The 13,726-nt window shown below is 39.1% G+C and overlaps 1 protein-coding gene across 8 annotated transcripts in view; it reads left to right on the top strand.

Annotated features, from left to right (window-relative positions):
- The window catches only part of HIVEP1 (HIVEP zinc finger 1), a 121,064-nt gene that overhangs the window by 20,282 nt on the left and 87,056 nt on the right, over nucleotides 1-13,726 (top strand). The window contains exon 1 of one of the 8 annotated variants that reach the window (XM_038129940.1): nucleotides 11,830-11,869. The exons of the other annotated variants lie outside the window; for them this stretch is intronic. Within the exon in view, the coding sequence (XP_037985868.1) occupies nucleotides 11,845-11,869 (25 nt within the window). The 5' untranslated portion in view covers nucleotides 11,830-11,844. Of the gene's footprint in view, nucleotides 1-11,829; nucleotides 11,870-13,726 lie in introns of those variants that run through there. 8 annotated transcript variants of the gene reach the window in all.

Genomic DNA, 13,726 nt, shown 5'->3' with positions numbered 1-13,726 from the left:
ATTGCTACAGAAACTCTCTTCCAAGTAATGGTGGTTGCTTCATCCCCTTCCTAATAACTGCACTCCTGTGGTGATGAGGTACAGAAATGCTTCCAGGCTCAGTGTCAAAACCCTCCATACAGTCACCAAAAAAAGTAGTTTGCAGTTAAGTGGATAAAGCATTTCGAAGAAAAGCTTTGTCCATAACTGTCCTTACGTGACATTAACGGTGGAGCATGCAGCTGAGAGAAAGACGGGGTAAATATTCCAATATTCCAGCTGAGTCATCTTTGCTTCTTCCTGATTATCCCTTTCTATTCATGATTAATGCCCAAGGAAATATTTTTAGACATTATTTGCTCCTCTTTTCCTTTTTCTCAATAGAAATTATATATAGAGCATCTTACCTTAAAAATGAGATTAAAAGAACATATTTGAGCAACTGAGACAAGAACTACAAATCAGAAAAGCAGATTTGTGGGTTTTCATTCAATATTCATTCATTTTACATGTACTCCTCTCCTGTATCAGACTGAGTCTTTTTCTGTGCAGAAAATGAAAAGCATGTACTCATGTCAAGAGCATAATTCATAGTTATTTTCAGCAGGTGCTTAAAAACATTAGTAAATTCCAGCTTATAACTGAGACAATTCACCCTCCACCCCCTATATGTAAATTTGTAACAGAGGATTCAGTAAGGGGTTTGAGTGTATAAGCGATACCTTTATTTTCAGTGTGGAATTCCCATTGAGAGGCCAGGCCTAAAAATATCAAATGTTTCCACAAACAATTCCTGCACACTGCATGTTGAGCAGTACAGCTACAACCAAGGGGAGAGCTTCTGCTGACAGTTGAATGCAGGAGTCCAAAGTGAGTTAGTTTATATATAGTTTTTATTACTGGTCATAAGCTCTTACCAGAAATCCAGATGTGCTTGAATCATGCAACAGATTAATGACTCAAAATGACTGTGGGTGCAGGATGAAGGCTCCTTTTGTGTACCAGAGAAGATACTGTAACTTCCAGTTAATGACTTCAAAAAATCTTACAGAATGCAAAGGAGCAAGTTAAGGCATGTAAACAGAAATTGCCAGACTTCTTATCAAGGTAATTACATGGTATTGAAATGTGTGACTTGATTTAAAGAAATAATTTTGTATTAGTGCTGCCCTTTTCTAATGGAGTGTTTTGGTAAATAAATATCTAAAAAGAAAACCCCCGAAAAAACCCACCTCAAAAAATTCTCAGTAAGTAAAGGGAAATTCAAAAGGGAAAAGCCAAAGGGAGTAGAGGAACTTTACAGGGCATGTGGAAGGACATTTACAATGTGTCTTCCAAAATAGTAGAAAATCTTATAAGGGAACCCAAAATACTTTGGTTTTGGGATGTTTAAATGTAGCATATTTTAATATAATAAATTATATATATATTATATATATATATAAATAAAGCATATTTTAATTTAATAAATTTTGGGATTTTTAAATGTAGCATATTAATGTAGCATATTTTTGAGTGGTTGCTAATTTGAAGTGTTAAGTTCTGCATGGAAGTTAATAAGCTTATGAGTCTGGGTGTTTCTCAGTGCTCATGTCTAGTAGGTAAATAGGCATGTTCGTGCAACATCAAAATCCTTGATTTTTCTTTTTCCTGCTCCTGCCATACTGTATGTTCCTTGGGGAACATCCTGGTTCAGTGATTGTGGAATTTCATGTCAAAGTATGCTCTCTCCAGATTAAATCCCTGCAGAAGCAGGTGAGTGGTATAGGGAGCCTGTTTGTTGTGGCTGCATGCAGCAGGTACAAACTGTTCAGGCTTTACTCACATCTCCTTATTTATTTGGTAAAGAAGTCGATGAGGGTCAGGCTGTCACTGGATTGATTTCACCAGTATCTCTGTAAGAATGGTTTAAAGTACAACATGTAATTGGAAGCAATGTGGGAGAGGTCAGCAGCCCTTGTGGAGTTTTTGTCTTCATTTTTGCCACAGCTGATACAGTTTCACCACTGAAAGTGAGCAAAAGATCCTTGTAGACCTGTCAGCACCACCCTTTGGCACTCAGGTCAGTCACTGTGTCATAGAGTCAGCTCAGGACTGTAATTTCCACTCCAACAAATCCGGTTTAAAACTAGCATTGGGCACTACTTACACCAGCAGCTGTTTTAGCCCAACATGTCCCCATGAGTAGCTGTATTTTTCAGTCTGTATTTAAAGTCTAAGCTGTTAATAATGGTTGAACTCTTCCTAAGCTTATTTTCAGGGTTTTTTTAGCAGAGTATTTTAATTATTGTCATAGACTGGGATGGGCTGCATGTTTCCTCTGTGTTGTGAAGCTTTCACATAGTGACTTTTTGCTTGCCTTAACTTCTGTAGAAGTCCACCTTTGAGGAAAGGATAACATTTGCACCAAATTCTCTGCTTCCTTTGGAAACACAGAAAAAGGAAAACGTGTTTCCTGTTAGTGACTGTTTTAACTTGTATTTCTGTTTGCATGAGAATATATCCCAAGTATACAGAGAGGGATTTATTTCAGGGTGCTGTTAACCTGAGAACTTTCAGGGTATTTTTTTTGTTTTTTATTCCTGGCAGTAGGATTACATTCACTGTTTCTCTAATTTTGAATATGATTTCTAAACATTATGGGAATTGTAATGTAGTCATCTCCATGAAATGTCATATTATGAACACTTCCAGGTTTTTTGGGGTTTTTTTTTTAACCAGTGGCTTGTCTAGGCTGGGTGTAACTGTGGCTGTTCAGCCAGAGGCACTGGTGGCTGTGTTGGGCATGGTCAGGTACCCTTTAGTCTTTGATCACTGTAGTTCTTAATGGTACTGTAATGGTATTGGGTGTAATCCTGATAAAACTTCCTAAAACAGCCAAACCTTTGTGCATGGTTTGTTGTGGTTTTTTGTTTTTTTGTTTGGGGGTTTTTTGGGGGTTGGTTTGTGTTGGTTTGTTTTAGGGTTGGTTTGTTTTTTTTTAGAGATAATAAGGATGCTGATGGGCATTTCGTTGTTCCTAAGGCAAGCCCAATATTGATACAGAAGTGTTTTCTCTGGGGGCATCAGAATCGTGTCTGGTTTTTCTGTATGTATACCTAATCCTTCTAGGCTTGTAATATTCTCTGGAATTCCCAGTTTTCTACAAACAGCTTTGTTATTAGAGATGCATTTTCTGAAGTCTACATTTAGGTTACCTTCAATATCCTGATGATATTGAGCTCACACCTAGCAGCCAGACAGCCCAGTGGGGGAAAGGAGAAGTGGACAGGGAACAGGGTTAGAACAAGAGGTTACGGAGGAATCAGAACTATGTAATTTACTTACCTCTATGGGAAATATCTGCACCTAGTTAGGAAAGAAACTTTCTTAGATGTTTCCTCAAACTTCTTTTTTTTCTATTTGCCTGAAGTAAAGATATTGGAGAGAGATAAGACATTACAACAGGCTGTGGTGAAAATTCTCCTAGGAGTATAGATTTTCCTGTTACAGAGAAGATTGTTTTTTAAATTACTGATACGTTCTGAAAATATGTAGAAGAAAAGGTAAGAACGAGGATAGATGGTTGATGCAAAAACACCCAACAAAATTAGATCCAGATGGAGGAAGTGGGATCTATGTTTTTGAGCTGTGTTAAGGCTGTCCCACATTTATTCCCCTTTCCCATTATTTTCAGCACAATGTGAGGAACTCTGTGCTATATTTATGTATTGGAACTGAGAGTAAGAAGGTAGTAATGAGTCTGTTGTCAGCATGTTGTGCTTTCTTTAATTTACAGCATCATCACTGTGCTGTGCTGCCATAAAGGAGAGAATATAGCCTTTGTCCCCGCTCGGCGCTAGCGGAACCGAGAGTGATGCACGCAGTTGGCAAGGGCTGCAACAACAGAGTCCCCATTCATCGCTGCCATCAGAGCAGTTTGGTTTAGCTGTGTTACGTAAGCCATTTGTGGTATAACTCAGGACATTGCACAGAATAATATTGGGCATGGATATCCAGCTGTTGTGCGAGATACTGAGAAGGGAATAAAGGTACCATATTGCAGTCGGGGGCCGGGGCACGCCTTCAGAAGCTCATTGAATTGAGGTATTGCCACCCATTCCCTCAGCAACCATCACATGACAAGTGCTAGAAGCAGTATTGAGCTACTGCATTAGACATCCTTCTTGTACAAAAAATACTCAGTTTTACCCTTTGTGAACCTAATGCCAATCCATTTGATTTTGTGACCAGACTGGTAAGGGAAAGCTTTTTCTGAAAATACCACATGAGTTACCAAACTTTTGCTGCAAGGGTGATGCAGGGCTGTAGGAACCATAAAACACATAATATTTTTGTCATTGACTCTGAAAAGTTACTGCCATTAGCTATTGGGCTTCCTGAAGGTAAATACACCTGCCTTTTGTAATTAGTATTCTGCCTAAGATTATGCAAAAAAATATTATTAAGTAGAATGTTTTGGCTTATAATGGAAAGAAGGAAAAGAGCTGCTGAAATACATCAGAAGCTGGCAATGGTGAAAATACTGCCTTGCCATCCCGAGTATTATCTGATGAAGTAAAATGCTGCATAAAATTCTCCTCAATTAAAGTAATGGGTCTCAGTGTTTTCTTTTGGAGGGCTAAATAAGTGAAATCAGATGTTTCCCAGAGTCACAGATTGTCTTTGCCTTTGTTTTGTCTGCCCTGTGCCAGGGAGGCACTGGACATTGCCTGCTTGGCAAAAAGTCTTGCTTTTCCTGGCATTTGATATCACTACTCCTCAGTGTGACCTTGTAAAGTGACTAGAGATGCTGGAGAAACTTCAGGCAAAAACTAGTTTTGTTTCAGCCAGGTGGTGGTTTAAGTCCTTGATTACTGAGTTAGCACAAACAAAAAATGTAAAGCATAAACCAAATTACACAGAGACTGTTGCTATATGTTATGTTCAACCTGTTTATCTACGATTTTGACCAAGGTGTTTTATAGCTACAAAAATCTGAGAATCTGGCTCTGCACAGGTGTCTTTAACAATAATCTCCCTTTCAGAGGGGGAATCTTTCCTAGAGTCAAAGAAATAAAATTTTAGATCATGTTTCTGTTGATTTTTTTAAGCTCCTTTTTTCCTGTTTTGTTTTCAGTTATGTGGCAACCAAGATGCTGATTCTATCAAATCCTTAAATCTTATTTGGGAACAGGTCTTGATGCATCCTTAAAATTCCTATGTTTTACCTTATAATAATTCACTTATATCATGCACTAGAAGCGCTTTATTGTATTATGTACTACTACTTTGTCTTCTAGAGCAGTAACACTTTATTGTGATTATGTATGACATTAACATGAACAATTACTTTTACGTGGGGACCAAACCTGATGCATTAAATCCATGACAGACTTGGGCTTGCGGGGTGATACTTCCAAATGGTCTTCAGCTACTAGCCTGTTCTACAGTTAGTAATTTTTGGGGGCTCTGGCCATCACAGTGATGAATTACTGAAAATAACTGAAGAGTCTATTGTAACTACAAGTTTTGGTATTCATAAATATATATGGGCAGGAAGTGCTGATAAGAATTCTAAGTAATTTTTCATGGTTTTGGGGCCTTCTTTCACTGGACTGTAAAACTGAAAATAACTTATTGAATCATTTTGTTACAAGGCAGCATCCATTCCTTATGTGTATAACCACATCTTCTGTAGTTGGACCATGCAAAAAAAAAAAAAAAAGTTTTGTTTTGGTTTTTTTTGGTTTTTTTTTTGTTTGTTTGTTTTTTTTGTTTTGTTTGGTTGGGGTTTTTTTTGCATTTGAAATTGAATTGAATTAAAGGATGTATAAATATAATGTTAGGGAATACTCCAGTTCTGGAACAAAACCAAGTGCTCTGTGTCTGTTCAAATTTACCTATTTTTTAAATAGAATAATTAATTGAGAATAGCTCCTAGCTGTGCTTAGCTAGGGTTTGAGTGTACAAATGCTCTCTGTGTCTTATTTGGGTTCCTAAGGAGCCAATGCCCAAGTATTATTTAAGTATTGGGTTTCAGGCTGAATGTTTTCTCTCTGCTTGTTTTGCAAGCACCTAAAATTACTGTAACTGAGAGAAGGGGAAAAAGTATAGTTTTTGCTTTTGCTAACAATATGTATGTAATCAGCACCTCCTGGTTAATGAATTAGTTGGCTGTTTCTTTCATATAGCAGTAGCAGGGAAAACTGCTGGGATAATCAGCAAGTGTTGGCAGAGGGATTCAGGAATGTATGTATCAGTTAATATTTCCTTTAAATAGTTTTCAAGTAAACTAGATCAAAATTTTGAATGGGCCCCCTATGTGTCTAAATATTTTTCAGGAGCTGAGGCGAATAAAATATTATAAATGTGAAGTATTTAATTACTTTCTTAAAGCTTAAGGAAGCACACAGAATGGTTTTATTCCCCTTTCACAGTGCAATCACAGTTTGCAGAATAAACTCCTAATTTTGAATTTAAAACGTTGAACATAATTGAAGGATTTGCATGGGGTTTTTTTTGTAACCCAAAAAGGCCTCCATATAATGTCAATATAAATAGCTTTTTCTTCTTAAATGGTGATAAAAATATGTTCTTTCTGCAGATATCCTTTGCAATTGCAATGTATTAAATACCTTAGGCTCAACCATGTGTGGAGTCGCCCCAGAACTCAAGTGTTAAGAAGTAGATGCATCAGCAGAGAACAAATTTACCTTTGATGGTGGCTACCAAACCTGTGCCCTCAACAGTGTCATGTTCCAGCACCCAGACTTGTCTTTAAACATTGTCTCTTACCAAGTGGACTGACAAAAAAGCCGAAGTGAGCCATTCTCACGGCCATTCCCTGAGAAAAAAAAGAGAGGGCAGTGCATGGATGACCACCAAGTGATGGCCATCTCTTCCCCACAGTGGGAGGAGCAGCAGCACAGAACAGTGTGGTTGAGGGGAGGCTCTGCCTTCAGCCTCACTCCAGAGCCTGTCTCCCCTGCCCCGGGATGTTCTTCAAACAGATCTGCTTCTGACTAACTCCACACTTTGGGAGTGAAGCGCTGGTGAGGAAGCGAGCCAGACAGCTCCTAGGACAGGCTGGAATTTAGTACTGCAGGGGGAACAGCCCTCTGGAGGGAGTGTTTGCAGGGGATGTTTGATGTGAGCTTCCTCTTGTTATCTGTGCTTAGATACTTCTGCTGATGGTGGGGGTTTGGGGGCTTTTTGAGGGTATTCTTTGGTTGTTCGGGGGTTTTTTTTGTTTGGTTTTGTTTTGTTCCTTTTGTTTTGGCTTATTTAACAGAACCAACAGTATCTTTATTTAAAAGAAAAATGCTGTAAGCTTAAGATAAGATTCTTTCATCTTGGCTATAACGAAACAGTAAGCCAAACAGACGGCTTGGAATGGGTGTGTTTTCCCAATTAGTGAGCCTCATTGCTAGCACAGTGGTCTTGTAGAGTTTATTATTTGCTACACATGAATGTGAGGTACAGATTCTTTGCTCAGTGATAGTAGCTGCCACCCAAGGACACCAGTGCTGGGGAATAGGGACTTTTTCTGGGCTTGCACCCAAGCCAGGTGCCATGTAGGGAGGCTGATCCCTGTCCAAGCAGGGAGCCAGACTTCATGAAGTGCAGAAGGCTTTGCTGGCTCTGGCTCTTGGGAGGATCCAAGACCTCTGTTGCTTCATGTGTGAAGGTAATTCAAATAATTTTAGCCTGACCTTGGGGATCGCTGTGCCACTTTCTGCTGGGTGGTAGTGACCAGGACTCAGTGTTTTCTGGTGATTTGGTGTGATCACTTTCCTTCTCTGCTTCATTGGTGAGTCAGTGAAAACTCATTATTTTCTGTTTAACAACTCTAGTGTCCTTCGGTAAGAGGTTTGGTAGCAATATAGTAAATTACAACAGTATTTTTGTCAAATGTCCAGCAAAAATAAATTTCTGGAACGACTCAGTTGTGGAAAGGTGTTTTGCAAATGTAATTTTCTAGTACAATACAACAGGAGAAAACCATGGTATGTATTTTGCATTTAGAAATAAGACTTATTTAAACTTATGAGTAATTGTAGAAGTTGGGATCACCAAGATAAAAAAAATGGTCCACACAAATGACTTAAATTTTTTGCGTCTGACTGTGTTTGTACTTTTCTCATGTCTAAAGGCTGCCAAATTCTAGATGCTGTCTTTCCTGGGAACTAACCAATGCTCTCTGGCATGCTTTTCACTTCCCCTTATGTCTATATTTGAAAAAGCATATGTGTCGTCCCTAAATGAATATAGTGGTTAACAAGCTATGGATGACAACCCACAAAACATATTTGCTAAAGCAAGTTTCATACTGCTTAGTGGAAAACAAATACCAGAACAACAAAACCAGGGATGTTGCTATACATGCATATATTTCACGTATGAGAAAAGGTGAAGGGAAAAAATCCCCTTCTGAGTTTTTTTTGGGCATGCTTCTTTCCCACTGGAGTTAAGTTACTGTAATTCTGGAGGCAGAACTTGGTTTTTCAGTACATATTTATGTTTTCCCTGGTAGGGCAGGACATGCTATATAGCAGAAACGACTAGTTACTGTCATTAGATGAGTAATAGCTTCATCCTTCCTAGCTTTTAAGGAAGGAATCATCCTTTACATCCGAAGGAAGTAGGGCCAGCAGCATCCCCCTAAAGCAGCACTGTTAAGTCATTCTGTAGTAAACAGTGTCTCTGTTGTTCCTAAAAGAAAAGAGGCCATGCAGAATTTTCAAGTCTTCAAGACCTGTGTCTTGTGTGCAAGCCATGGGATGTACGTGATGCTGGAGAGGCTTGGGGAAGGACTGCAGTGTGTGGGGAAAACCCCTCCTTGCAGGTAGTGAGTACATCATCCCTGGCTGAGGGGTCACCTTGAGGGCAAGTGGGGAATGGACCATGGCTGGGATAGAGCAGATCTTTCTGCATTTTTCAACAGCAGATTGCCACAAGTGCATGGAGCCCTTGCTGCCCAACTCACTGAATTTGGAAGCTCATTCAGGTAGTAACTGCTGGCTTGAACACAGCATGAAATTAGAAGTTTTATTACAAAATACTAAAGCTTAGTAGTCTTCTTACCCTTGGATGCTCAGTCTTCTGCCAGAGCTTCCTGAAGCTTGCTTATTTTATTAGATTTTATTTTAATTTTAAAGTAACTTAAAATGTATTTACTTGCCTTCTTTCATCTGGTGACTCACATTAGTTTCTTCCACATGACTGCTCTGCTGAGAAGGTTAGGAACCTAAGAAGTAAAACTGAGATTTCTGTAACTTTTTGCTTCCTCTATCAAATCCCTTAAGAAATTATCAAACACTGGCAAGGTTTATGATGTCATTAGAGTCTTTTATAACTGCCTAATGCTCCAGGTAGAAGAAACTTGGTTATAACATGTTGTGTAACCAAGCACACTGGTCTTCAAAAACAGAAGTTAAAGAATTTAATTTAAAAATTTAAAAGAATTTAAATTTTTTTTCAAATTACCTTTCAGGTGCCTATATTAATACAGTACATTCTGGTGAAATCAGTGAAAGTTGTTAAATGGGCAGCACTTTCATATGAACCACAGCTTTGTTTTGTTTTTCTTTTTCCTTAATTTTGGTCCTCACTTTCCAAAGAGTTTGCTGATACTAGTGCACTTGGTATTTAGGAAAAAGGAGGTAACTTCCATATTAGTTACCTGGTTGTGATAAAGCAGCTGTTGTAGAATGTCCACCCTTCTGACAGTCCATGAAACGTTTAAGATAACAGCCTTGCACATGCATGCCCATCTAAGCTTTTTTTTTCGTTAACTGCTGTGGGAAACAGTGGTTTTCTGATGAACTTTATACAAACCAGGAAGTGTTGCCTTTCTCATTTGCTGTAGGTGAACTTGCTGTAGCTGGGGGGTTGGACTAGTCCCTTCCAACTCCAACCATTCTGTGATTTCAAAATGAGTTGAGGAGTAGCTGCTGGGTACTTTCCAAATGAGTGCAGTGTGACATCTGTGGCCCACATGAACCTCAGTCAGGCCAGCTGTTGGTACCCTGTCAGTGAAGCCAGATCTGCCATGCCCTTGCAGATTTGGCTTCTTGCAGGCTTTGGCTTCTTCAGCAAAAAAGGAGGATGAGTAGAAGTATAAAATAAACTTTCTTTTTATTTTCCTTGAAGTTCAGAGAACGTGTGTGTGTGTGAGTTATATATATTTATATATATATATATATATGTGTGTGTGTGTGTGTGTGTATGTATAAACATAGAGAAACAATGCCCAGTATTCCAACAATCCCAATGCATGTGCAGGGGAGAAAAATACACTTTTCAGATAAGCACCCTTAGTCCTGGCCATACCATGTAAGTGTCTGCCCAGTAATGGTTCTGATAAATTTTTTGTTAAAAGCAATTAAAGCAGTTATTTTTTTTTTGTTAAAAGTAGTTAAACTCAACAGTTGCTTTGCATGAGATGTGACTACAAAACAAGTTGCTGAAACTGAGTTAATGCATGTGCTGTGGGCAAGGCTGTGCTAAGGCAAGCATGTGTTAGTAATATTAGTACTGTTGTTACCGAGGTGTTCTGCTCTGCCTGGATTGTTTTCTCAGAGAGATTCAGTTCTTAGTATAGTGCCAATTTCTGTGTTGTGGTAAAAAAGAAAAACCAAAGGAACGTGTATGTGTGATGGCTGAGGTCTTCACCCAGACTGCGGTCCTGTCAATTTTCACCAAAATGCCCCAATCTAGAATGTTTTTAATGGGATCTTTGACAAAGGGTAATGGCTTTAGGCTGACAGAGAGTGGGTTTAGATTCAGATTAGCAGGGAAAAAGAACTTTGACTGAACCCAAACTTGTAGCTGTAGCTAAATCACAGTGAGGTGGGAGATGCAACTTGTTTGGACAGCTAACGGCTGGTTAGTACTTATGAGCAAGATCCCTGCTTTTCTGAAGGATGGTGTAAATAAGTAAAATAGGTTTTAGCCTCAAACTACTAGTAATCTGTGCAGACAAAATACACACAAGAGAGGAAAAAGCGACGTACTTTATATAGAGGCAAGGTGCCGGAAAGGCTGATGTCCTCAAATAGTATGCATTGTGCTGGTAAAGTATAAAGAAGTGAAAGGTAGTGTTGCAGTAGACTTTTTCCCTTTCTTATTTCTAGATCTCTTAGCAGCTAACTGCAAACCCCTGATTTTATTTTCTCTGTAGCAGATTGGAAGGATGCTGGGGTTTTTGTGCAGTTCAGGTGACTTGCAGTACTCCACATGGCTGCATCATCTTTCATCATTCTGCCTTAGACTTGCTATTGATGGGCAGGCTGTACTTGACCTTCACCCAGGACTACCAGGGACCGCAAGACTGAAGTCTCTCTTGTTTCTGTATTTTAAAATAAAGGGACTGCTCCTCTCATAGGCCTCAGTGGGCAAAGGGCAAGGCAGTTTGCCTGCATGCAGAACCACAGGGCTGAACTGTGTGCCCAAGGAATGATCTAACCTGCTTATCCTAAGACAGGGTTGGCAAAGTAATTTCTGACAGCAGCTGGCATCTCTCTATAGAACATATATATTCTCATCCTAATAAAAAGATACTATATATATATATATGATATGTGATGTATATGTATATACATACATATATAAACAAATATGTATGAAATCTATTCATGTGCTTTTCTTTCTGTCAGAAAGCTTTTTTCACTGTCTTGGTAAAGTCTTTCTTCTTTTAATTTGAAAATACATTTATTACCTCTTTGCATCTTCCTTCTGAACAATTGAAGACTGTTACCTTCTCTGCCTTCAGTTTCCTTTTGTTTAGATTAGATATTTAGTTTATCCTCTTTCTACTCTTCTCTGAATATCTTCTGACTTGTCCACATATCTCATGGAGAGCAGCAGTGAAACTTGACCAAAATGTTCCTGTTGACATCTAGTGATGGTGAGTACAGCAACAGGCTTTCCTCACAGACCTCTCTTGCTGTCTGTTCCAGCACAATATTTGCTTTTTTGCAAGAGTGTGATATTGTTGATGCTTATCTAGCTTATTGTGTGCTGTAACCTCTAGCTCTCTTCCACAGAACTCCTGCCTATCTGGGAGAGTGCAAGTTGGGCTGACAGATAGAAACCTGGTTGTGAGGCTGGCCTGGGATGGTGAAATAGAAAACGGGCTAACAATGGCTTAGAGGAAAACTACCTGATTAAATACCGGAGTAAACATTTCACTGGAAAAAAAGAGGACAAAACATGGAGTATTTTTTTTTGACAGTTACTAAAGCAGATGCCAAAGGGATTTTGGCATAAAATGTGCTGAAGTTCAGTTTGGGTATCAAGGTTATAAAGTGTTTGAGGCTAGGAGACTGCCAAAGAAATGTTTTGCTTGTATATGCAAGACAGTGTTCTTAATAGTATTAACACTAACATTTGCCTTCTTGCTCTGGTGCCTGCTGAAGTCTGTCACTTTGCAGCCCAAGCTGCTTTTCTGTGTTACCTTTTCATCTTCCTTACGGAAAAAAATTCAGTTCAAGTGATTTTTGTATTAGATGAATTCAGTTGAGTTTGTGTGTATGCATTTTCTTGTAACAATAGTAGTTTTGTATGTTTCAAAAAGTGTTACTTTAGATTTTTGCGTGATGTTTTTAAAATCCCACATATGGAAGAGCAGTGTTGCCTTGCAGTGCCGGGAGTGGGGACCTATGCAAAGCAAGTCCCATGATGGTTTTGGTTATTTAGAATGTTCTACACATGCACAGTGAGATTTTTCTTCCTGGAAAGAGGGGAAATCCTTACTCATTGAAACAATTTGTCTTCCAGATTGGACAAAAAAACCACGAGTTTTTGTAGTGGGCTAAAATCCTGCAAAATTTCAGCACTGTATTTTTTCCAGTAATCCCAAGATTGTTTGTTCAGCTGCTTTCATTCAGTGTAGCACTTAATGAGAGTATTTTTTAAAAGGAGAGGTGGTTAGAGCACAGAACTTTTTTTTTAAGTTCTTTGACATATACTTGTTCTTTCATACCCCTTTCCACATTCGCATTGTGTGTGTGTAAAGGAGTGTGTGAGAGGCACTCCCAGGAGGGATGTCAGCAGTTTGTGCTCCTGAGTCAGCAGAAGTTGCTGGAAAAAGGACAGAAGTATAGTAACTGCTGTGGTGAATGCCGCACTTTGTGTCATGTTGCCTGATCCCGATTATGGGTCTTAAGCCCCTACTGACAGCCCAATCCCCTTGTTTATGAATGTGTTTCTAAATGCTTTCTTTCAGAGAGTCACACAGCTATGACTGCACCCTGCTTCGTTTCAACACTACCTCGTTAGCCTGAAGGGAACTCTCTAAAACCTGCTACCCCACGCTGCTTCCATCCTCAACAGGAAAGGGGATGGTTTCACAGGCCTGTGCAAGGGCCAGAGGCTGGGGTGGATTTGGGAGCCACGAGGGAAGGGCTGCATGGTGGCTGCAAAACCATGTCGTCAAGTATCAGCTATATTCCTTTATAATTACTCTATTACACAGCTGTTACTGTGTTCGCCAAGGACTGGGTTGAAATCATATGGGACTCTGAGAATTTTATATCCCTTTAGGTCTTTCACCTTGGGCTACTTCAAACCAGAATGGTGAAAATTTAATTAAAATATTTAATTAAAATAAAAGGTTCAATTTAGTGCATCTTCCACCCATAATATGGTCTGGGTGAGGGAGCTGGGGTTGCTTTTTTGTTTTGTTTTGTGTTTTTAAGTAGCTAACCACCTGAATCCACAAAGTAGTGCACTTAATAATCCTACTTTGCTTCTGTCCTTGAGC

The sequence above is a fragment of the Motacilla alba genome, chromosome 2 (assembly GCF_015832195.1).
Source record: "Motacilla alba alba isolate MOTALB_02 chromosome 2, Motacilla_alba_V1.0_pri, whole genome shotgun sequence".
NCBI lineage: Eukaryota > Metazoa > Chordata > Aves > Passeriformes > Motacillidae > Motacilla > Motacilla alba.
The sequence above is the reverse complement of the archived record's forward strand: the minus strand, read 5'-3'. Positions and strand labels throughout refer to the sequence as shown.